This window comes from Schistocerca gregaria, chromosome 7, assembly GCF_023897955.1.
Source record: "Schistocerca gregaria isolate iqSchGreg1 chromosome 7, iqSchGreg1.2, whole genome shotgun sequence".
NCBI lineage: Eukaryota > Metazoa > Arthropoda > Insecta > Orthoptera > Acrididae > Schistocerca > Schistocerca gregaria.
In genome coordinates this window covers 396,486,834-396,513,273 of record NC_064926.1, presented here as the reverse complement: position 1 = coordinate 396,513,273, position 26,440 = coordinate 396,486,834, and the positions used below count along the sequence as shown (strand labels likewise).

The 26,440-nt window shown below is 40.5% G+C and overlaps 1 protein-coding gene across 1 annotated transcript in view; it reads left to right on the top strand.

The window, feature by feature from the left end:
• Window positions 1-26,440, top strand: part of LOC126281238 (uncharacterized) — a 201,012-nt gene that overhangs the window by 46,796 nt on the left and 127,776 nt on the right. Inside the window, exons 3-4 of the mRNA XM_049980010.1 lie at window positions 9-76; window positions 686-896. Coding sequence (XP_049835967.1) covers window positions 9-76; window positions 686-896 — 279 coding nt within the window. The remainder of the gene's footprint in view (window positions 1-8; window positions 77-685; window positions 897-26,440) is intronic.

Genomic DNA, 26,440 nt, shown 5'->3' with positions numbered 1-26,440 from the left:
TTGTTCAGGTCATCATTGCCTATAGTCCAGTCAAATGAAGAATGGCAGAAAAGTAATGACTACTCAACAGCTACAGGTAAGCTACTTCAGGCAGCAGAATGATAAACATTACGACTCACTGAATATTTGATACACTGAGCTTCAGGAGCAGTAGTCATGCACATAAACAAGACTAATTTTCACAATGAGCAGTAGGAGCAGTAGCTGGGGTGAAGGATTGTGCAAGATGGAAAGGGGGAGAAGAACAGGGAGTCAACAGGGAGTCGTGGAGAGGACGGGAAGGGGGAGAGGTGAATGAAAGGAACACGGCAGCTAGGTGAGGTAGTGGCAGCAGTTGACTGGGATAAGAATTGGGCAGTGCTGTGCTTGTCCCAATGTAGGCAGGGGAGAAGAGGTGTGAACAGGCGACAGGTGGCATCAGTGGGGAAGAAAAAGAGGAGTAACAGAGGCTATATGATCTCCAAGGAATGATTTCATCCGAAAACTAAGCTATTGGTTCAGCCTTACTTATATTATGTATATATCTTCCTCACAATGTCATAACTATACTGTAACTGGTTATTGTCACTCCTTCAATTCTACCCAGGACTTTCCAATTCTATATTAGAAGTAAGTTACTTCACCATTTCTATATTATATTATTGAAGTTTATACAGCTTTGATTGTTAAACATTTCTTTTCTTAGGTATGGAAAATAATGAAAGACCAGAAATAGATTTTCAGTATTATGATTCGTATTTCTATGGGTTTTATGATGCCATGAGAAGAATTAACCCAACAATGTATGCAATACTTTATGCAAAATGGTGTGCATCACATCATTTACCTGTTAATGAGGCTTACAGGAGTCAAATTCCACATAATATAACAGCTAGAGAATCTTCACATTTGGCGAGGTATGCCTTATCTCACCGTATATATTTTATTTGAATTATTGTTTTGCTGAAATAATATTCCAGCTTATGATTCTCAAGTATGTTGCGCATTTCCATTTATTATTAAGGATTCATTTGTCATAGCTGTCCAGTAAATCATATAATTGTAAGATGCTACCCAAAATAAATTGAGAATTTTATTGCAAAAATAAAAAACTGTATTTATATCTTAATGTCCTCCACCACCTCCAAAGTAGTCACCTTGGGTATGTATGCAACTATAACAGCATTGTTCCCTTTCTTGGAAGCATTCCTGGAAAGCCGTAGGGTGAAGGGTGTTCACGACCCATTGCGATTCCACTTGAACGTCATAAATCTAGTCATCACAACGCCATTTGAACTCAATTTTATCTTCAGGAACATGTAGAAATCACAGGGGCTATGTCTGGGGAGTAGGGAGTGTGAGCGTCTGTTGCCATGTTGTCTTTTGTGTAGAATTCCTTCACAACAAGCGAGGTGTGCGTGGTTACATTTTCATTGTGCACCAACCAATCTTCTTTTACTCACAACTCTGCTGTTTGTGCCAAGCATTTTCCCTTAGTCGCCCCAAACATTTGCAGTAAAATTGCCTGTTGACAATCTGATGAGGTAGAACAAACTCCTTATGCACTGTTGTTGTTGTTGTGGTCTTCAGTCCAGAGACTGGTTTGATGCAGCTCTCCATGCTACTCTGTCCTGTACAAGGTTCATCATCTCCCTGTACCTACTGCAACCTACATCCTTCTGAATCTGTTTAGTGTATTCATCTCTTGGTCTCCCTCTACAATTTTTACCCTCCACACTGCCCTCTAGTACTAAATTGGTGATCCCTTGATGCCTCAGAATATGCCCTATCAACCGATCCCTTCTTCTAGTCAAGTTGTGATACAAATTTCTCTTCTCTCCAATTCTATTCAATGCCTCCTCATTAGTTATGTGATCTACCCATCTAATCTTCAGCATTCTTCTGTAGCACCATATTTCGAAAGCTTCTATTCTCTTCTTGTCTAAACTATTTATCGTCTACATTACACTTCCATACATTGCTACACTCCATACAAATACTTATGCTTCTTGATACTTAAATCTATACTTGATGTTAACAAATGTCTCTTCTTCAGAAACGCTTTCCTTGCCGTTGCCAGTCTACATTTTATATTCATTCCCTGAAATTTGAAGGGAGAAAAAAAAAACATTGAAACTGACTTCATGTAGCTGTGAACATGTTGAGCTTTTATCAGCCTTGGTGAAGATGGCATTTTCCATTGTGATGATTACTGCTTGGCTTCAGGGTCATAAGAGTAGACCCAAGAATCATCACCTGCTATGACTCTGGATAAGAATTTTGGACACTCTCGAACTCTTTGTTGCAGCTCAGTGCACATCTGAATCCTGAAGTTTTGTTGGCTGATTCTGAGAAGGCGAGGGACAAACTTTGCTGCAGTTCATCAGCGAGAATTCATTAATATGTACTGTATGACAGCCAAAATTTGTTAAAATCCTCAAGAATTGTCTGCCTTTGATCTTTGCGAATCACATCATGCACTTTCATGATCATTTCTATTGTTGTACTTGTTGACAATTGACCAGAATGTGTGCCATCTTCCAAAGATTCTAATCCTTCCTTGAAGTACTTGAACCACTCAGATGTTCTTACTTGACTTAGTGCACTCTCACTAGATGTCTCTGTCAGTGTGCGGTGAGTTTCAACTACAGTTTTCCTTAACTTAAAACAGAATTTGATGCAAATCCATTGCTCCTTCACTCTATCCATTTCACAGTTCACAGAAGCACTGATACACATGCTGGCATGCACAGCTACAACTCACAACTGCATGCCCCAAAGATGATGCAACATTGTGCTGTAGTGGCTAAGACGTGTACCTTGTGACATATAGCAACAAAATGTAGTACTGCTACTGGTTTGACCAGTACAATGAAATGCTCAGATATTTTGGGCAGTACCTTGTATGTTTGAAAATATAATAAATGTGAGAGACATTGACTTTAGTCCACTTTCAGGCAGTATTGAAGAAACACTAAGACTAGAAAAATTGTTATCACAGTGCTAAATTCAAATACAAACAGTATATATGAAGCTGTTTTGTTTCATTAATTCACTTCAACAGTAGTAACATTTTCAAAAAAATGTAAGACGCTGTTACCCATCCAAATGAATTTTCTGAATTGCTTACGTCTGCTCTTATTGTTACACTTGTTACTCCTGTTTTCCTTTAATTTTGCTTCTGTTTTATTTGAATCAGTCCATCCCTATCGCTCCTGATTTCCTTTGTATCTCTACCTTGTTATTTACTCAACATTTCTACTGAACTTACTTTTCAGTCAAACCCAACTCTTTCTCCTGGATCTTTTATTTGTTTCTTTTGGCCTTATATCAGTACTACAAATCTTTTCAATTTGTTGTTACATGTTTCTGCCTCTCCTTTTTCGAACTTTGTTTGTAATGTGCAGTTAGTAAATCCTTTGGTTGAAGCTGTCAAATTAAAACAATGGCTGTTTACAGTTTTTTGCTAGTGGAAAGTTTGCTTTTGAGCAGGAATTCCAGAACAGTCTGTCTAAGGAGTGGAGGAGGTAGATGCCAAGAACATTTTCCAGTTCTAAGGGAGTTTTGTTTCCTCAGATAAGACCATACATGAAGGGGTTAGAAACAGAACATAAAAGGTTTCCAAATTTTACCATTTGGTATGTCAGATGCTTTGAGATGAAACATTTCACCAGGCTTCGAAAACAGCCTGTATGAAACTTACCTCCTGCATATAGTAAAATATGATCTGGAAGCAGTAACAGTTACTGGACCAAATAAGAACTGAATCCTGGCAACAGATATGAAGGTCCTCTGTTCGTATTACAGAAAACAAAAATAGATAGTTAAGGATTGAGGATATCAACAAACAGCAAGAATTAGGAAGAAGCCTTCAGGGATCCTTTACTGAAGTTATTGCTGTGGCATGAGCAGATGAACAATATGGCTCACCACAGTATCTCATTGGGTTACCTTGACTAAGATGTCCCAGGAAGAGGCCAAAAGTAAGACCTTCAAATTTGAGGTGGCCACCGGCAGCAGATAAAAGTGCAACAGCTGTGGAATGACAAGGTAAGTTGTAGGAGGCTTATCTACAATCTCAACTTGCTTACCAGAGTGAAAAATGATGGTGATGGTGAAAATAAAAGATGAATATGGAAATATGAAAATTTATATGAAAAACATTTGTTCTGCTTTGAAGTTCTTAGATGTTTAGCAGAAAATATGAATAACAGAAGCCTGAAAGCATAAAACTGAATGTGGTAAAGGTAACTGACTCATGTCCAGGAAACACAAGCTTCAAATTCAAATCCCACCATCCTGATATGGGTTTCAGTTACGGCCTGTTATAGTATTAGCATCTGGTACTTTTTGTCCCAGCAGATCCCAATTGTCTCAGCTTTTTTTTTTTTTTAATTCTCTTTTGAATGATAGAAACTATGGGCAGTGTTTCTCAAAACCATGCTTACCTCTGTTATCTAGTCTACATTTTCTTATAACATGTTAACAATTGTTACAAAAATTAGCATTCCTTGTTTAACATTGCAGTAATTGCACTGTGGTTTGTCAGTCTGCATGGCAGTAAATATAGATTTATAAGTAAAAATCAACAAAGTCATTGCGTATATACAGCTTACTGTGTTGAATTTTAATGTGCTAAGTACATACCCCACCCCCCTATCCCTCCACGAACCATGGACCTTGCCGTTGGTGGGAAGGCTTGGGTGCCTCAACGATACAGATAGCCATACCGTAGGTGCAACCATAACGGAGGGGTATCTGTTGAGAGGCCAGCCTTTTCAGTAGTTGCAGGGGCAACAGTCTCGATGATTGACTGATCTGGCCTTGTAACATTAACCAAAATGGCCTTGCTATTCTGGTACTGCGAACGGCTGAAAGCAAGGGGAAACTACAGCCGTAATTTTTCCTGAGGGCATGCAGCTTTACTGTATGATTAAATGATGATGGTGTCCTCTTGGGTAAAATATTCCGGAGGTAAAATAGTCCCCCATTCGGATCTCCGGGCAGGGACTACTCAAGAGGACGTCATTATCAGGAGAAAGAATACTGGTGTTCTACGGATCGGAGCGTGGAATGTCAGATCCCTTAATCGGGCAGGTAGATTAGAAAATTTAAAAAGGGAAATGGATAGATTAAAGTTAGATATAGTGGGAATTAGTGAAGTTTGGTGGCAGGAGGAACAAGACTTTTGGTCAGGTGAATACTGAGTTATAAATACAAAATCAAATAGGGGTAATGCAGGAGTAGGTTTAATAATGAATAAAAAAATAGGAGTGCGGGTAAGCTACTATGAACAGCATAGTGAACGCATTATTGTGGCCACAATAGACACAAAGCCTATGCCTACTACAGTAGTACAAGTTTGTATGCCAACTAGCTCTGCAGATGATGAAGAAATTGATGAAATGTATGATGAGATAAAAGAAATTGTTCAAGTAGTGAGGGGAGACGAAAATTTAATAGTCATGGGTGACTGGAATTCGTCAGTAGGAAAAGGGAGAGAAGGAAAGATAGTAGGTGATTCCTTTGATGGAGGTGCACAGTCTCTGAATCAAAGCAGCTGGAGTATTATGTACTTACCGTGTCCCTCTGCTTATGTTCCAACATACACTTTGATATCAACAGTATAGTACATCCTGGTGTCACAAAGAGCAAATATTTTTATTCTGTGTTTGTTTGGTTTGCTGGGTATATACTGTCTAAACTGACAATTGCCTCAAACTCACTGTAACTTCTTACTGATTGTGAGGTATCCGCAGGGAGTAAATACTGTTTTGCAAATCTGGATAAACCTATCAAAAATGTTTCTTACTGGAGCTAACTTGTCATATTTTGGTGTATATGATAGGTGATCATCATGCCCTGAATTGATGGACATCCTACTCAATATTCTCTCCACTCGTTCTAAACTGGTGTTCCATCACCTACTCAACATCTGCAGCATCCTAGTCCATCCCTATGTCACTCCCAATCCCATCCCATTGCCCCAAGGTTCATATCCCTGTGGAAGGCCCAGATGCCAGATCTGCCCAATCCGCCTACCCAGCACATCCTAATCCAGTCCTCTCACAGGTTCATGCTATCCCATCAGGGGCTGGGCCACCTGTGAAAGCAGCCATATAATTTACCAGCTCTGCTGTAATCAAAGCACAACTTTTTTATTGGTATGACTACCAACCAGCTCACAATTAATAAAATGTTCTGGGCTATTATGCCATGCTCGAATGGATTTCATGTTAAAGCAAAATGTTTCATCCTCATTTTCAGAGGGCATTTTCAAGGAGGATCATATTTTCTTCAATTGTCCAATTTACACCTTGGCTTACTACTGACGATAGCAAAATTCCACTTCTTCATACTTCCACACAGTCGCGACATCAGATGTTTTCAATTCACTAGTGCAATTGGTCATAGTCCACGGCCGTCATCCACTGTTGCTATCACACCCTGGTGGGAAGACTGGTACACATCTTCTTCAACACCAGAATCCAGATGTCATACAATTTCACACCCTCCTCCTTCCCAGTGAAATTCTTGGTGTGTTTTACAATCTCTATAGCCTTTCAGTATAGCCTTTTATGGTATCCGCTTGTCACTGTCAGTACTTGAGTACTATCAAACTGAATGCAGTGGTGTCCTGGTTGCAGAGCATGTTCTGTAACAGCTGATCCATTAATATCCCCATTTCTCCAATTGCCCTTGTGCTGTTCTAGTTGGTTTTTGACTCTTCTTTTTGTGACACCCACATACAAGTCCCCATAGCAGTGGTTGGCTAGCAACCTTGGATGATTTTAGGTGATCTTATACCTTCTGGGTGGTTTGTGGATTACTGTGATGTTCTGCTCTTTAAAGATTTTTCCTATGTGGTCAGCAATGTCCATAGTGAAAGGCGCGAAAACTTACAATTTCACCAGCACTTGAGCATATGATTTCTACACAGTGGTCTGAACACCCTTTTCACTGCAGCTAACGAATAACCATTCTTGAGCAATGTATTAGTGAAATGTTGTAATTCTGCATCAAGCAGCTCTGGTTCACAAATTTTCCTTGCTCTATCTGCTAATGTTTTTATGATGCCTGACTTTTGTTGTGAGTGGTGGTTCAAGTCCTGGTGTAGGTAACAGTCTGTGTGTGTTGGTCTTTGGTAAACCATGTGGTCAAGCTATCATCTTCTTTCTTGAGAACTAGCATATCAAGAAAATTGGATCTTCCATTTGCATCCTCCTCCATGTTAAACTGAATCTTCCGGTTGCTCCCATTGAGATGTTGGTGAAAACAACCCAGTTCCTCCTTGCCATGCCACTACAAAACAAACATATCATCCACATTTCGGAACCAAATATTGATTTTCTTGTTCACAGTTTCCAATGCCTGCTCCTTGAACTTTTCTGTAAAGGCCTTAAGCGCTTCCCATAGTGACACTATTCATCTGTTCATAGAATTCACTGCTACATTTGAAATATGTGGTTGTGAGGCAGTATTTAAAGAGTTCTGCATCATTGCGAGGGAAAATTCCCATTCAACTGTTGCAGCACTTCATTGAGCAGAATCATGGTGAATAGTGATAACCACGTCAAACTAATTAATGTGTACTCTGGCTGTACCACTATTCCATTTAATTTACTAATAAAATGTGCGTTTTTCATGATATACAAATCCAATTGGACCCCATATGGTTGTAAGAATGTTGTCAAGAACTTGTCAGTCAAATAGGTGGACGAACCAAAAGCACACATTATGGGCTTTAGAGGAACGTGTATTTCGTGCACCTTCAGCTATCCATAAAGTCTGGGTGGTAGTGCAATTGAACTGAATAGACTTTCCTGAATGCTTTGGTTGATAGAAGCCTTTTTTATCAAATGTGTAGCAGTTTTAAGAACTTTGTCAGTGGGGTCAGTACTCAGTTTCCTATAATTTTTGTGGATCTAATAAGTCATTAATCTTGCTATCATAGTCGGTCACATTCAAAACAGCCATTGCATTTCCATTGTCAGTGGGGAGAATGATAACACTATTATCCTCACTCAGACATGTTTGCCATTCCTCACAGCCACAGTTAAATTACTTTTTGGAAGCTTTGTGTGAGACAATACACTTACAGCTTCTATATGCATTTCTTCAACTGTAACTGTGTCCACACAACATACGCCTGCTTCTACACTGGCTGTTATTTCATCTGTGGTCACAACTTACAGTGTAATGGCAAAATTTCAGCCCTTGGCAAGTTTAGATCTCTCATCGTCAGGCAACTAATGTCCTGATAAATTGATAACCGCACAGGTAGCATCCAAATGGCTGATCGTCTGATTAGGTTGCAAATTATCAAATTTCTTCTTTGGTCTATTAGATGTTGTCAACATAACCTTCCTAAAACTATTGTGCAATAGTCTGTCAATTCTATGCCAGACACCACTACACAATTTATTGCTGACAGTAATTGGGACAGACATTAACTACAGTCTGTGCTAGCGAGGTTCTGGTGGATCTGTTGAATCTGCTCTCGTAGTAAAGCCTCTTCCATCCATTTGAAAATCTGCGACACCATGTCCAAGCTGCATAGCTGCTTAATCCTCGAAAACTTTGGAATAATGCTGACCACTCTGCAACAGGAATGTGAGGAAACACAAATACTGCACCCTCTTTTTCTGGAGACCTTCTGTGGGTGACAAATTTCTTGTCATCTCCTCCCTGTAGAGCCATATAATTGTAGAATGTAAAGTTTCAGTAGCAGAAATGTCACAATTAATAAAATATTCCAGGCTATTAATCCATCATCAAATGGATTTCACTTTAAAACCCAACATTTCATCCCTATCTGCAGACACTTGACCATGGCGTAATAGCCTGAAACATTTTATTAATTGTTTTATAAGAAGGAAAGCTGCTACTTACCATATAGCGGAGATGCTGTGATGATGCAGTGTGGTTTCAGTTACCTGAGATGGCAGTCATTTGTGTGAGTATGTGTGTGTGTGTGTGTGTGTGTGTGTGTGTGTGTGTGTGTGTCTGTATCTGTGCCTGTGTGTGTGTCTATTGTTGACAAAGGCCTTAATGGCCAAAAGCTATAATTGTGAGAGTCTTTTTGTTGTGCCTATCGTGACTCCACATCTCCGCTATATGGTGAGTAGCAACTTTCCTTTTCATAATTTTGTTACATTCCATCCTGGATTTTCCATTGTTTGATTTCATCAGTTGTGAAATTTCTGGGTGTGAAAGCTTACATTTTACAATGAGATGCCTCTACAGGGAGGAGATGCCAAGAAATTTGCCAAGCATGAAAAGTCTCCAGAAGAAGAGAGTGTAGTTTTTGTGTTTACTCACATTCCTGTCTTGTTGCAGAGTGGTCAAGTGTTATTCCAAAGTTTTTGTATGATGACAGATCTATGCTTGTCAAAGATGGAAATTTTGTCATTAGCCCAAAAGTTGTGCCCACCTGAGAAATAATAGCCAGTATAGAAGTAGGCATTCATAGTGTGAACATGGTTACACCTGAAGAAATCTTTATAGAAGCTGTAAGAGTATTGCATTGTGCAAAGCCTCCAAAAAGTAACTTAACTGTGGGTGAGAGGAATGCCATAAAATGCCTGAATGAGGACAGTAGTGTTATTGTTCCCCCTCTGAAAAGGGAAATGCTACATTTGTTTTGAATGTGACTGACTATGATAGTAAGATTAATGATTTACTAGATCTACAAACATAAAGGAAACTGAGTAAAAACCCCATTGACAAAGTTCTTAGAACTGTTTTGCAGTTGATAAAGAAGTCATTTACCAAACAGAGCATTCAGAGAACACTGTTCAGTGCAGTTGCACTACCACCAAGACTTTATGGATTATTGAAGATGCACAAAGAACATGTTCCTCTTTAAGGCCCATACTGAGTGCTGTTGGTTTGTCCTCCTATTTGATTGAAAGGTTCTTGATAACATAATAACAACCATATGTGGACTGATCAGATTCATATATTAAGAATATAGCATATTTTATCAATAAATTAAACAACATAATGATACAACCAGAGGATACTTCAGTTAGTTTTGATGTGGTATCATTATTCACTATGCTCAATGAGCTAATGCAACAGCTGAATGGGAATTTTTTCTCCCGATGATGCAGAACTCTTTAAATATTGCCTCACAACCACATATTTCAAATGGAACATATGAATAGTGCCCCCACCCCCCCCCCCCCCCCCCCCCCACCCCCCAACATGAACCATGGAACTTGCCATTGGTGGGGAGGCTTGCGTGCCTCAGTGATACAGATAGCCGTACCGTAGGTGCAAACACAACAGAGGGGTACCTGTTGAGAGGCCAGACAAACGTGTGGTTACTGAAGAGGGGCAGCAGCCTTTTCAGTAGTTGCAGGGGCAACAGTCTCGATGATTGACTGATCTGGCCTTGTAACATTAACCAAGATCGCCATGCTGTTCTGCTACTGCGAACGGCTGAAAGCAAGGGGAAACTACAGTCATAATTTTTCCTGAGGGCATGCAGCTTTACTGTATGATTAAATGATGATGGTGTCCTCTTGGGTAAAATATTACGGAGGTAAAATAGTCCCCCATTCGGATCACCTGGCGGGTACAACTCAGGAGGACGTTGCTATCAGGAGAAAGAAAGCTGGCGTTCTACGGATCGGAGCGTGGAATGTCAGATTCCTTAATTGGGCAGGTAGATTAGAAAATTTAAAAAGGGAAATGGATAGGTTAAAGTTAGATATAGTGGGAATTAGTGAAGTTTGGTGGCAGGACGAACAAGACTTTTGGTCAGGTGAATACAGGGTTATAAATAGAAAATCAAACAGGGGTAATGCAGGGGTAGGTTTAATCATGAATAAAAAAATAGGACTGCGGGTAAGCTACTACAAACAGCATAGGGAACGCATTATTGTGGCCAAGATAGACACGAAGCCCACACCTACTACAGTAGTGCAAGTTTATATGCCAACTAGCTCTGCAGATGATGAAAAAATTGAAGAAATGTATGAGGAAATAAATAAATTCTTCAGGCAGTGAAGGGAGATGAAAATTCAATAGTCATGGGTGACTGGAATTCGAGAGTAGGAAAAAGGAGAGAAGGAAACATAGTAGGTGATTATGGATTGGGGGTAAGAAATGAAAGAAGAAGGCGCCTGGTAGAATTTTGCGCAGAGCATAACTTAATCATAGCTAACACTTGCTTTAAGAATAATGAAAGAAGGTTCTATACATGGAAGAACCCTGGAGATACTGAAAGGTATCAGATAGATATAATGGTAAGACACAGGTTTAGGAACAAGGTTTTAAATTGTAAGACATTGCCAGGGGCAGATGTGGACTCTGACCACAATCTATTGGTTATGAACTGTAGACTAAAACTGAAGAAACTGCAAAAAGGTGAGAAATTAAGGAGGTGGGACCTGGATAAACTGAAAGAACCAGAGGTTATACAGAGTTTCAGGGAGAGCATAAGGGAACAATTGACAGGAATGGGGGAAAGAAAAACCATAGAAGAAGAATGGGTAGCTATGAGGGATGAAATAGTGAAGGCAGCAGAGGATCAAATAGGTAAAAAGACGAGGGCTGGTAGAAATCCTTGGGTAACTGAAGAAATATTAAATTTAATTGATGAAAGGAGAAAATATAAAAATGCAGTAAATGAAGCAGGCAAAAAGGAATACAAACGTCTCAAAAATGAGATTGACAGGAAGTGCAAAATGGCTAAGCAGGGATGGATAGAAGACAAATGTAAGGTTGTAGAGACTTATCTCACTAGGGGTAAGATAGATAGTGCCTACTGGAAAATTAAAGAGGCCTTTGGAGAAAAGAGAACCACATGTATGAATATCAAGAGCTCAGATGGAAACACAGTGCTAAGCAAAGAAGGGAAAGCAGAAAGGTGGAAGGTGTATATAGAGGGTCTATACAAGGGCAATGTACTTGAGGACAATATTTTGGAAATAAAAGAGGATGTAGATGAAGATGAAATGGGAGATACGATACTGTATGAAGAGTTTGACAGAGCACTGAAAGACCTGAGTCAATACAAGGCCCTGGGAATAGACAACATTCCATTAGAACTCCTGGTGGCCTTGGGAGAGCCAGTCCTGACAAAACTCTACCATCTGGTGGGCAAGATGTACGAGACAGGTGAAATACCCTCAGACTTCAAGAAGTATATTATAATTCCAATTCAAAGAAAGCAGGTGTTTACTGAACTACCAGTTTAATAAGTCACAGCTGCAAAATACTAACGCGAATTCTTTACAAACGAATGGAAGAACTGGTTGAAGCTGACCTTGGGGAAGATCAATTTGGATTCCGCAGAAATGTTGCAACACATGAGGCAATACTGACCCTATGACTTATCTTAGAAGAAAGATTAAGAAAAGGCAATCCTACATTTCTAGCATTTGTAGACTTAGAGAAAGCTTTTGACAATGTTGATTGGAATACTCTATTCCAAATTCTGAAGGTGGCAGGGTTAAAATACAGGGAGCGAAAGGCTATTTACAATTTGTACAGAAAGCAGATGACCGTTATAAGAGTCGAGGGACATGAAAGGGCAGCAGTGGTTGGGAAGGGAGTGAGACAGGGTTGTAGCCTTTCCCCGATGCTATTCAAACTGTATATTGAGCAAGTAGTAAAAGAAACAAAAGAGAATTTCGGAGTAGGTATTAAAATCCATGGAGAATAAATAAAAACTTTGAATTTTGCCGATGACATTGTAATTCTGTCAGAGACATAATAGGACTTGGAAGAGCAGTTGAACGGAATGGACAGTGTCTTGAAAGGAGGGTATAATATGAACGTCAACAAAAGAAAAACGAGGATAATGGAATGTAGTCGAATTAATTCGGGTGATGCTGAGTGAATTAGATTAGGAAATGAGACACTTAAAGTAGTAAAGGAGTTTTGCTATTTGGGGAGCAAAATAACTGATGATGGTCGAAGTAGAGAGGATATAAAATGTAGACTGGCAATGGCTAGGAAAGCGTTTCTGAAGAAGAGAAATTTGTTAACATCGAGTGTGCTCCCTGCCGCCGTTGGATAAGCAGCTGCAGCAGCAAGTTGTATAACCCTAGCTTACTTATTTGTTAGATAGTTTAATTAATTTCTTTGCGTGTTTTTGGGTACTTGCATTGTTTAATTCATATATTTCGGGCGTATTATAGTATTTGACAGTTGTAGCATCGCGCTTTAGTGTTTACTTCGTAGATTCTTATTTAAATTGCATGTGAGTTTCGTATAGGAGGTGCAATTTCGAGTTTTAGTTACTGTAATCGTAAATTCAGCAGATTGTAGTGCAGTCGTTAGGCATTTGTACAGGTTAGTTGATACATTCTTTGCGTGTTCCGCTTGCGTAATATAGGCACGGACTCGTGTTTCGGTAACTGTTGTTAAACATCGATTAGAATGAACAGGGACTGCGATTGCTGTGTTCGGATGAGGGCTGACTTAGCATCCCTTCGCTCACAGCTGCAATCGGCGTTGACTTCGGTCGCGCAGCTTGAGGCTGTTGCCAATGGGCACCACTGTGGGGAGCCGGACTTGGGTATCACGGGGATGTCAACCTCGTCCCGTCTGTCCACAGATCGGTCTGCTGCTGTGGTTGCCCCGGTTGCTGCCCGCACTGGGGCTGAGCCCTCGCCTGTGGTTGATTGGGAGGTCGTTCCAAGGCGTGGCAGGCAGCGAAAGGCGTCCCCGGAGGCTGATCAGAAAGCCTCCCCGGTGCGTCTGACAAACCGGTTTCAGGAACTGTCTCTGGCTGAGCCAGATGCAGCTGCCTGCCCTGTTTCAGAGGATCATTCTCAGCCTTCAAGGTCCGGGCAATCGCAGAGGGTGGGCTTACTGGTAGTTGGGAGCTCCAATGTTAGGCGCGTAATGGGGCCCCTTAGGGATACGGCGGCTAAGGAGGGGAAGAAATCCAGTGTGCACTCTGTGTGCATTCCGGGAGGAGTCATTCCTGATGTGGAAAGGGTCCTTCCGGATGCCATGAAGAGCACAGGGTGCAGCCAGCTGCAGGTGGTGGCACATGTCGGCACTAATGACGTGTGTCGCTTTGGATCTGAGGAAATTCTCTCTGGATTCCAGCGGCTATCTGATTTGGTGAAGGCTGCCGGTCTTGATTACGAGATGAAGGCAGAGCTCACCATCTGCAGCATCGTTGACAGAACCGACTGCGGACCTTTGGTGCAGAGCTGGGTAGAGGGTCTGAATCAGAGGCTCAGACAGTTTTGCGACCGTATTGGCTGCAGATTCCTTGACTTGCGCCATAGGGTGGTGGGGTTTCGGGTTCCGCTGAATAGGTCAGGAGTTCACTACACTCAGCTGGCGGCTACACGGGTAGCGGAGGCTGTGTGGTGTGGACTGGGCGGTTTTTTAGGTTAGAAGGCCTCGGGAAAGTGCGGGATGGGCTGCAATGTCAAAGGGTGCTTGGCAATTACAGGACGTGCTTGGATCAAGGAACAGTTGGAATTATAGTTGTAAATTGTTGTAGTTGCGCTGGAAAAGTCCCTGAGCTTCAAGCGGTAATAGAAAGCACAGAAGCTGATATCGTTATAGGTACAGAAAGCTGGCTAAAGCCTGAAATAAGTTCTGCAGAAATTTTTACGAAGTCTCAGACGGTGTTCAGGAAAGATAGATTAGGCAGAATTGGTGGTGGAGTGTTTGTGTCTGTCAGTAGTGGCTTATCTTGTAGTGAAGTCGAAGTAGATAGTCCGTGCGAATTGGTGTGGGTGGAGGTTATACTTAACAGCCGAATTAAGTTAATAATTGGCTCCTTCTACCGACCCCCAGACTCCGATGATATAGTTGCGGAACAGTTCAGAGAAAGTTTGAGTCTCGTAACAAATAAATACCCCACTCATACGGTTATAGTTGGTGGGGACTTCAACCTACCCTCGGTATGTTGGTAAAAATACTTGTTCAAAACCGGTGGTAGGCAGAAAACGTCTTCCGAGATTGTCCTAAATGCATTCTCCGAAAATTATTTCGAGCAGTTAGTCCATGAACCCACGTGAATTGTAAATGGTTGCGAAAACACACTTGACCTCTTGGCCACAAACAATCCAGAGCTGATAGAGAGCATCATGACTGATACAGGGATTAGTGATCACAAGGTCATTGTAGCTAGGCTAAATACCATTTCTTCCAAATCCATCAGAAACAAACGCAAAATAATTTTATTTAAAAAAGCGGATAAAATGCCGCTAGAAGCCTTCCTAAAAGACAATTTCCATTCCTTCCGAACTGACTATGCGAATGTAGACGAGATGTGGCTCAAATTCAAAGATATAGTAGCAACAGCAATTGAGATATTCATACCTCATAAGTTGGTAAGAGATGGAACGGATCCCCTGTGGTACACAAAAAAGGTCCGAACGCTGTTGCAGAGGCAACGGAAAAAGCATGCGAAGTTCAGAAGAACGCGAAATCCTGAAGATGGGCTAAAATTTACAGACGCGCGAAATTTGGCACGTACTTCGATGCGAGATGCCTTTAATAGGTTCCACAAAGAAACATTGTCTCGAAATTTGGTAGAAAATCCGAAGAAATTCTGGTCGTATGTAAAGTACACAAGCGGCAAGACGCAGTCAATACCTTCGCTGCGCAGTGCCGATGATACTGTTATCGACGACTGTGCCGCTAAAGCGGAGTTATTGAACGCAGTTTTCCGAAATTCTTTCACCAGGGAAGACGAATGGAATATTCCAGAATTTGAAACACGAACATCTGTTAGCATGAGTTTCTTAGAAGTAGATACCTTAGGGGTTGCGAAGCAACTCAAATTGCTTGATACGGGCAAGTCTTCAGGTCCAGATTGTATACCGATTAGGTTCCTTTCAGATTACGCTGATACTATAGCTCCCTACTTAGCACTCATATACAACCACTCGCTCACCGATAGATCTGTACCTACAGATTGGAAAGTTGCGCAGGTCGCACGAGTGTTCAAGAAGGGTAGTAGGAGTAATCCATTTAACTACAGACCTATATCATTGATGTCGGTTTGCAGTAGGGTTTTGGAGCATATACTGTATTCAAACATTATGAATCACCTCGAAGGGAATGATCTATTGACACGTAATCAGCATGGCTTCAGAAAACATCGCTCTTGTGCAACGCAGCTAGCTCTTTATTTGCACGAAGTAATGGCCGCTATCGACAGGGGATCTCAAGTTGATTCCGTATTTCTAGATTTCCGGAAAGCTTTTGACACCGTTCCTCACAAGCGACTTCTAATCAAGCTGCGGAGCTATGGGGTATCATCTCAGTTGTGCGACTGGATTCGTGATTTCCTGTCAGGAAGGTCGCAGTTCGTAGTAATAGACGGCAAATCATCGAGTAAAACTGAAGTGATATCAGGTGTTCCCCAGGGAAGCGTCCTGGGACCTCTACTGTTCCTGATCTATATAAATGACCTGGGTGACAATCTGAGCAGTTCTCTTAGACTGTTCGCAGATGATGCTGTAATTTACCGTCTAGTAAGGTCATCCGAAGACCAGTATCAGCTGCAAAGCGATTTAGAAAAGATTGCTGTATGGTGTGTCAGGTGGCAGTTGACGCTAAATAACGAAAAGTGTGAGATGATCCACATGAGTTCCAAAAGAAATCCGTTGGAATTCGATTACTCGATAAATAGTACAATTCTCAAGGCTGTCAATTCAACTGAGTACCTGGGTGTTAAAATTACGAACAACTTCAGTTGGAAGGACCACATAGATAATATTGTCGGGAAGGCGAGCCAAAGGTTGCGTTTCATTGGCAGGACACTTAGAAGATGCAACAAGTCCACTAAAGAGACAGCTTACACTACACTCGTTCGTCCTCTGTTAGAATATTGCTGCGCGGTGTGGGATCCTTACCAGGTGGGATTGACGGAGGACATCGAAAGGGTGCAAAAAAGGGCAGCTTGTTTTGTATTATCGCGTTATAGGGGTGAGAGTGTGGCAGATATGATACACGAGTTGGGATGGAAGTCATTACAGCATAGACGTTTTTCGTCGCGGCGAGACCTTTTTACGAAATTTCAGTCACCAACTTTCTCTTCCGAATGCGAAAATATTTTGTTGAGCCCAACCTACATAGGTAGGAATGATCATCAAAATAAAATACGAGAAATCAGAGCTCGAACAGAAAGGTTTAGGTGTTCGTTTTTCCCGCTCTCTGATCGGGAGTGGAATAGTAGAGAGATAGTATGATTGTGGTTTGATGAACCCTCTGCCAAGCACTTAAATGTGAATTGCAGAGTAGTCATGTAGATGTAGATGTATAAATTTAAGCATCAGGAAGTCGTTTGTGAGAGTATCTGTATGGAGTGTAGCCATGTATGGAAGTGAAACATGGACGATAAATAGCTTAGACAAGAAGAGAATATAAGCTTTCAAAATGTGGTGCTACAGAAGAATGCTGAAGATTAGATGGGTAGATCACATACCTAATGAGGAGGCATTGAATAGAAATGGGGAGAAGAGGAGCTTGTGGCACAACTTGACTAGAAGAAGGGATCGGTTGGTAGGACACATTCTGAGACATCGAGGGATCACCAATTTAGTATTGGAGGGCAGTGTGGAGGGTAAAAATCGTAGAGGGAGACCAAGGGATGAATACACAAAGCAGATTCAGAAGGATGTAGGCTGCAGTAGGTACTGGGAGATGAAGAAGCTTGTACAGGACAGAGTAGCATGGAGAGCTGCATCAAACCAGTCTCAGGACTGAAGATCACAACAACAACATGAATGGTGTCACTATGGGCAGGACGTTAACCCCAGTTATAGTGAACTTCTTTACAGAAAAATTCATGGAGCAGGCATTGGAAACAGTGAACAAGAAACCGAATATTTCGTTGATATGTGGATGGTACATTTGCTGCGTGGTGGCATGGCTGGAAGGAACTGGAACGTTTTCACCAACATCTCAATGGGATCAGTCTGAAGATTCAGTTTACTGTGGAGGAGGAGGCAGGTAGAAGATTAAATCTTCTTAACGTGGTAGTTTCCAAGAAAGAAGATGATAACTTGGCTACACTGTTTACCAAGAACCAATGCACACAGACTGTTACAGCGTTTGTACCCACAACCAAAACGAAGCATCATAAAAACATTGGCAGATAGAACAACGAAAATCTGTGAAACAGAGCTGCTTAACACAGAATTAAAACATCTTACCAATGAATTGCTGAAGCATGGTTATTGTTTAGCAGAGGTGAAAATAGTGTTAAGACCACTGTAGAAATCATAGTGATGCTCAAGCACCAGTGAAATAGAAAGTTTTCCTGTCTTTCATTAATGGTGTTACTGACCACATAGGAAAAATAGTGAAAATGTGGAACATCACAGTAATATACAAACCCACCTGGAAGATATAAAAGCAAGCAGCCAACCACAAAAAAAAGAACAGGTATTTACAGGATTCCACGTTGTTGTGGGAAGTTGTTTGTAGGTGCTACAAAAAGAACAGTGAAAAAATGACTAGATGAGCACAAGAGCAATTGCAGAAATGGGGAGATTGACAGATCAGCTGTCGCAGAACCTGATTTTCATCCAGGAGATCACTGCATTCATTTTGATAGGACTCAACACTGGCAGCCACAAGCAGATACAGATACCTTGAAAGTTATACTGAGCGGCCAGTGAAAATGAATGATATCTGGATTCTGGTGCCGAAGAAAACGTGTACCAGTCTTCCACCAGTGGGCGATAGAAACAGTAATATGGCAGTCGACAATGGCCAATTACACTTGCATATTGAAAACCTGTGTCATCACGTGTCTGTGTGGAAGCACACAGAAGTGGAATTTTGCTATAGTCAGTTAAGAGCCAAGGTGTGAATTGGACATTGAAAGAAACTATGATCCCCCATGAAAAATCTCCTCTGCTAATGGGGCTGAAATGTTTTATTTTAAGGTGGAATCCATTTAGTCATGGCATAAAGGCCCAGAAAATTTTATTGTTTGTGATATGTCTCTGCGGAAGTGTACATTTTACAACTAACAGCCAGTTGTTCACTGCCAAACTGTGGCCATGAGCAGAGTAGACCATCCTGTGGCACAACATTCAGCTGAATATAAAGTCCTTTCAGTAGCTTCTTCACTATGTGATCCATCTGGATATTCCTCTCCACCTCCAGCTTTTCTGAACTGCACAGATGGGAGTTACACTTAAAACACATCCTCTGTTCCTATAATTATCCCAGCCTCAACCTACGGTAATATACTGTCCTCACATCTTCTTCCACTCAACAGTTTCCATCCCCTCTGTCCTCTCTGCTACACTCTTTGTTTTTGCCACCCTCTGCCAACGCACCTGCCTATCGTTACTAGGCAATGAAAACCTCGTAACTCCATCTGACAATGAAATCCATGTAACTGCATTACCAAATGTAGATAATTATGCCACATAGGCTGTTGAAACCTTCCTTCTTCGAGTTGAATGGTGTTGCCATCTATTGGCAATAATGAAAAACTCACATCTCCAGCGATATGTAGTTTGTGGTGTAAACCTCGCATCTCCGATAATCGCCATTGTTAGTGTTCGCCAAGATTAAAACGTTTTTTGATGTGATAGTAACTTTTTTAACTGACAGACCCAACACTGTTTTATTGCTACAGGTACGTGTTAGTATTTCTAGGTATTTATGTATTGTATTGTAAAATACAGAATTAATAATGACCTCGTTAAATACAATGTTGACTTACGAGTTTTTCATCGCGCGTAAAGCAGACTGCACTCGGTACATATGAGGTTCTAATTTTAGAACTGAACAGAATCCTATACGTTCTACGTAACTACTTTGTTTTTAGCTATGGGTAAAGAGAGTGAATTCACTCTTCACCTTGTGAAACAAGCCGACAAAGGATCATATCGTATAAAATCACCAGCAGAAGATTCTATTCAGGTTCCCTCTTGTCCTGCACCAAAGGAAAGAGTAGACCCACAAAATGAAGGTAAACTGTAGTTCATATTGTTGTAACTTCAAGTAAGATCCTTGTTTGGAAGTTGAGGTGATTAAATTATTTAAATATTATTGATGACATTATTGTTTACACTACAGATAATGTGGAAAAAGAAGCCAATACAGAGGTGAATTCCACTTCTGAGTTTGAAAGTCTTTTCGAACACAGCAGCGAGGATGATATCTCCAGTGGCAGTAGTAATGTGTATGATCCAGATAAAAACAAAAATGACCATAGCAGTAACAGCAGCATGAAAGACGATGATGACAAAGTTGATGTGGGAGTAAAAAGTAGTAAGCAGTGCCGTAAAAGAAAAAGCAATCAATCACTTCAAAGTTTGCAGAAAGAAAAATGTATGTGGGGACAGGATTATTTAGGAATGCAAAAAGTTGAGTTTGGGAAAAAGAGACCAACAATGAGCAGAAGTGGGAGGGAAATGAAACCACGATGTACTTGTAAACATTTTTCCTTAAATCGGAACAGGAATTGCAAGGATATTACAGAAGAGCAGAGGCAGCAAATATTTAATCATTGCTGGCAGGATATGTCTTGGGGTGAAAGAAAAATTTTTCTTAGAAGTCATGTCTACTACGTTCCAGTTAAAAGACGCAGAAATAATTCAGAATCTAATAAATCTCTCCGTTCTAACACACTATATTACAATTTTGTAATAGAAGGACAGAGAGAAACTGTCTGCAAGACTATGTTTCTGAATACTTTGTGCTTAGGCGAATGGAGTGTCAGAACATGGGCATCTAGTGCATCAGGAAGAACGCTTGCAGGAGGGCCTCAAATGCAGGAGAGACCAACGAAAGTTTCAGGTGGATGGCAATCAGCATCAGATTTTTTTGCAGAGTTGCCGAAACTGGAATCGCATTACTGCCGTTGTTCTTCCACAAAACTCTACTTGGAACCTAACTGGCAGAGTAAATCAGAACTACATAGGGGATATATAAAATTTTGCAAGAAAAGAGGACAAATCCCAACTGCTTACAAACAGTTCTGCGAGGTATTCGATGAAAATAATCTTAACTTATTTTCGCCTAAAAAGGACCAGTGTGATCTTTGTTGTTCTCACCAGACTGGCAATCTCTCAGACAATGAATACTCTTTGCATATGACCCAAAAAGCTGAGGCAAGGGAAGCGAAAAATAGTGATAAATTAGGATCACCTAGAGTGTTTACAATGGACCTTCAAGCACTTCTGCTTTCTCCCAGACTAAAAGCATCTGCACTGTACTATAAAAGCAAACTGAAGGTCCACAACTTTACCATCTATGATTTAAAAAGTAACGATGGTTATTGTTACCTTTGGCATGAGAGTGAAGGTGGACTAACAGCTTCAGAATTTGCCAGCATACTTGTGCATTTTATAGAAATGTACGTCCAGAATTATTCAGAAGCTATTTTCTATAGCGACGGATGCATGTACCAGAATCGAAACTCAGCCATGAGTAATGCACTGGCTCATCTCGCCAATCAGAAAGGCATTACAATAGTGCAAAAATTTCTGGAGAAAAGTCACACTCAAATGGAGTGTGATTCTATGCATTCCACCATAGAAAGGAAGTTAAAACACAGACACATTTATACTCCTGCTGGCTATGTAGAAGTTTGTGCTACCGCAAGATGAAATCCTAGACCTTATTTTGTCAATTATTTGGACCACACGTTTTTCAAGTCCTATGATAAACTCTTGTTGTATTCGTCTATTCGGCCAGGATCCAAAATCGGGTATCCAACAGTGACTGATATCCGGTGTCTCAAGTATGATCCCTCCGGAAAAATGGAATATAAATTGAAATTCAGCGATACATGGGAACCACTTCCAAGAAGGATGTCAAACATACTCGGCTCATTTACAGTGCCCCCTCTCTACAGTTCACCACTAAAGATCAGCGCAGAAAAGTGTATGCATTTGCAACAACTAAAGCTGGTCCTTCCTAAGGAAATGCATTCATTTTATGACACACTGCCTCACATTTGTAATGAGAGAACATGTCCGTGTCTAAAAAAATGCAGCCGAACATAAACTTGTTTACAGCCACCTATGACTGTGAGTGTAGCAGCAATAGTAACAATCTTAAATGTTAATAAACTGCACAAATGTTTACAGTAATAAAAGGTTAATTAAAGCTAGCAGCATTGTTTCTATGTTTTTTAAACACTGTAATTTATTAACATCCATATTCCAATATTTTGATCAATGTGAAATTATTCATTTCACTTTATATCTGTATTGTTACAGATGTTTCATAATACACAAATAATGCAAAATTTAAGTAAGTTTCTTAAAAGAAATTCATTTCAATTCTTAACCGTGCACTCGTTACATGCCTCTTATCTCCATCCCTACCAAAAAAATAATTGTGAAAACCTCATAACTCCAAAACCGGCAGACAATTTGAAGTGCATAATAAAGTCTTATGTACCAATGACTGGATCCATATTGTGTAGCAGAAACCACTACATTTGACTAATCAGGTCCTCATGTGATTTTTTCATTGCATAGCGACGCTATCTTTCCCCACTCCTTTCCTGTTTCACTCTGTTTTCCCCACTGCCTTGTCCCACAATCTACTGTTGCACCTGTTGGCATTCCAGTCCCTGCACACTCCACCAGACAGTACTCTTTCCTTCCCACACTGGTACACTACTATTGCTTCCCCTACCCCTTCCCCTTCCCCGCACCTTCTAGATTGCTGCATTCATCCCACATGATAGTTGCATTCTAGCCGGAGTTGACAGTCATGTGTGCATGTGGTATGCTTGTTTGTTTGAGTGAATGGTGCTGGTTTCCCTTTCTCTTTTTCCAATGAAGGTTGAGGCTGAAAGCTTATGTGTAAATGTGTTTTAATTGTGCTTGTCTGCACTTGGCTTGTTATCTTTATGGTAAGTAGCAATCTATCCTTTCTTATATTGTTGTTAAACAACTGATTAAGATTCTCTTAATTGGACATGTTTATGATTTATACAGAACATAAGGTAAACAAAAATAATAAATGCCCCTGGCCTGGCATGAGAGCCATGCTTGGGATGCTAGCTGATTCTGGCCACATTGCTTTCCAGTTTTAGTGCATTTCTCAGACTCTTTTGTGAAAAGTTTCAATGCCAGTACTAAAAAATACTATATTACTGTAATTGTTTTTCCGAGAGCTGTTGAATGGAGCTATGAAAAGTGTATGTTTCCATTAAAAATGTACTTGTTTCAATATCTGGGCTGATAAAAGAATTCAGAACATTATACATACAAAATATTATATGCCCCTCAGCATACTATCAATTTGCAGAAATCCTTGTTTCGTTATAGGGAACCATTCAGGGAACAAAATAGGTGTTACATATTACTTGACTCAACCTGTATAAGGAAACAGAGCTACATGCTTGTAAGGGAAAGTACAATTAAGAAAAATCTTTAAGGCAGACCTCTTACTGTTTAGGAAACAGATAAACAACTGTACAATAGAGCATTCAGCCAGCATAGGTGCAGCATCCCACAGGCCATTCAATAAACATTGTAAAACTGCCAGTAAGGTGGTCAATGAACCTGTCAAATTAGACATGGAGCCTACCTGCTAAAAGATCCAACTACAATATGCAATTTATAAAATAAGCCCTTTATCTCTCATTTTGACCAACCAGCCACCATTATAGATTTTCAAGCTGGGATACCATAATGTCATAGCAGAGCTCAGAGCTCAGATTTAGGTGAATGTGCATAAGATATTAGACACAATTTATAAACTAAAGAATAAACACTACCTGGGTGGGATGGTATTTGAAGCATAGTGTTAAAGAAATTTGGGAATGAAATTATGAAAACCCTCACCATTTTATTGTAGTATTAAAGAAAACTTTTATCAAAGTGCCTTAAAAATAAGTGTGATTAACCAGTGCACAAGAAAGGAAGCAAGGAACAAATGTCAAGTTAGACCAAGATCACTAAATCCCATCTTCAGTAAAATATCTGAAACTGTTATATCCTATCTCAACTCACTGTCTTCTTCTGAAACCTCGAAATGCTTTCTGAATTACAGCTTTAATTTGCTTTATTTTTTACCTCTTAACACAATTTTAGATGCAGGAGCCTGTCAACAGAGTGCAATTATAGCATTATTTTGCACACTCCAGGAAGTTTTTGACACTATTCTGCAATTATTAAATTTGTGCATAGGACTATAATATACTCCACAATGAGCAGTTGGTTTTGTATGCAATTTAGTAATACACTTATTGCTAGGACAAAAGTATTGCATACCTTATTATTCATGTTAGTGGGCATTTATGGCTAAACCACTACTTAAATTGCTTCTTAAAAGTATCTTCAGTCAACATCTTAAGATCATCTACTAAAAAATTATGAAAAACAGCTCCTTTTCACACAATGCCTTTTTGATGTTAACATTAATCTTATTTTAACCCTATGTAAATCTTTTTATGCCTTGCATCATAGTTCTGAATTTGCAAGGTCCATATTTGTGTCCTTAGTGATTTCTTCATTTAAAATAATGGTTTGCAGCATATAGGTGGCATAAAATGTAAGGATGTTAAAACTAGTAAGTAAAAGAAACAGTGGAAAAGTTAGGATGGAATAACAATAAGAATAGGGTAGATTGCTCAGCGCCACACAGAGGAGGGACTGAACACCAGACATGCACATTTAAAAGTAGGCTATTCTGTATTTTTTTAAGTATCAGAAAAGTTCTTCATGAGATGAAGTAAAACACACACATACTCACTCACGTACAACTCACACATGCATTGCTACTGTCATCTACAGCCACTATGGTCCCACTGGAGCAAGTAGTGATCTTAACTGGGGTGGACAGTGGAGGTACAGAGGAGGCCTAGGAGGAATGGTTCAAATGGCTCTGAGCACTATGGGACTCAACTGCTGTGGTCATTAGTCCCCTAGAACTACTTAAACCTAACTAACCTAAGGACATCACACACATCCATGCCCGAGGCAGGATTCGAACCTGCGACCGTAGCAGTCGCACGGTTCCGGACTGCGCGCCTAGAACCGCGAGACCTCCGCGGCCGGCGCCTAGGAGGGAAAAGGATAGTAGTGTAGAGGGGGCAAAAGATTTGTTGTGCTGCTTGTGAGGACATGAAGGGATGTGTGGGGAGAGGATGGTGGGTTGCAAGAATCAGTGTCAGAAGAGCTATGATGATAGAAAATAGGGAGATGAGAGAAGCAAAGAAGTGAACAGAACTATGAATGTGAACTGGTGAACTGGGGATACAAGAGGTGTGAACCATAGACCTTGTTGTTGGTGGGGAGGCTTGCGTACCTCAGCGATACAGATAACTGTACCATAGGTGCAACCACAATGGAGGGATATCTGTTGAGAGGCCAGACAAACGTATGGTTCCTGAAGAGGAGCTTCAGCCTTTTCAGTAGTTGCAGGGGCAACAGTCTCGATGATTGACTGATCTGGCCTTGTAACACTAACCAAAACGGCCTTGCTGTGCTGGTACTGCGAACGGCTTATAGCAAGGGGAAACTATGGCTGTAATTTTTCCCGAGGGCATGCAGCTTTACTGTATGGATAAATGATGATGGCATCCTCTTGGGTAAAATATTCCGGAGGTAAAATAGTCCCCCATTTGGATCTCCAGGCAGGGACTACTCAGGAGGACATCGTTATCAGGAGAAAGAAAGCTGGCGTTCTACAGATCAGAGCGTGGAATGTCAATTCCTTAATCGGGCAGGTAGGTTAGAAAATTTAAAAGGATAATGGATGGTTTAAAGTTGGATATAGTGGGAATTAGTGAAGTTCGGTGGCAGGAGGAACAAGGCTTTTGGTTAGGTGAATACAGGGTTATAAATACAAAATCAAACATGGGTAATGCAGGAGTAGGTTTATTAATGAATAAAACAATAGGATTGCGGTTAAGCCGCTACAAACGGCACAGGGAACGCATTGTTGTGGCCAAGATAGACCCGAAGCCCACACCTAAGTCAGTAGTACAAGTCTATTTGCCAACTAGTTCTACAGATGATGAAGAAATTGAAGAAATGTATGATGAAATAAAAGAAATTATTCAGATAGTGAGGGGAGACAATAATTTAATAGTCATGGGTGACTGGAATTCGGTAGTAGGAAACAGGAGAGAAGGAAACATAGTAGGCAAATATGGATTGGGGGTAAGAAATGAAAGAGGAAGCCGCCTGGTAGAATTTTGCGCAGAGCATAACTTAATCATAGCTAACACTTGGTTCAAGAATTGTAAAAGAAGGTTGTATACATGGGAGAAGCCTGGAGATACTGACAGGTTTCAGATAGATTATATAATGGTAAGACAGAGATTTAGGAACCAGGTTTTAATTTGTAAGACATTTCCAGGGGCAGATGTGGACTCTGACCACAATCTATTGGTGATGAACTGTAGATTAAAACTGAAGAAACTGCAAAAAGGTGGGAATTTAAGGAGATGGGACCTGGATAAACTGACTAAACCAGAGGTTGTACAGAGTTTCAGGGAGAGCATAAGGGAACAATTGGCAATAATGGGGGAAAG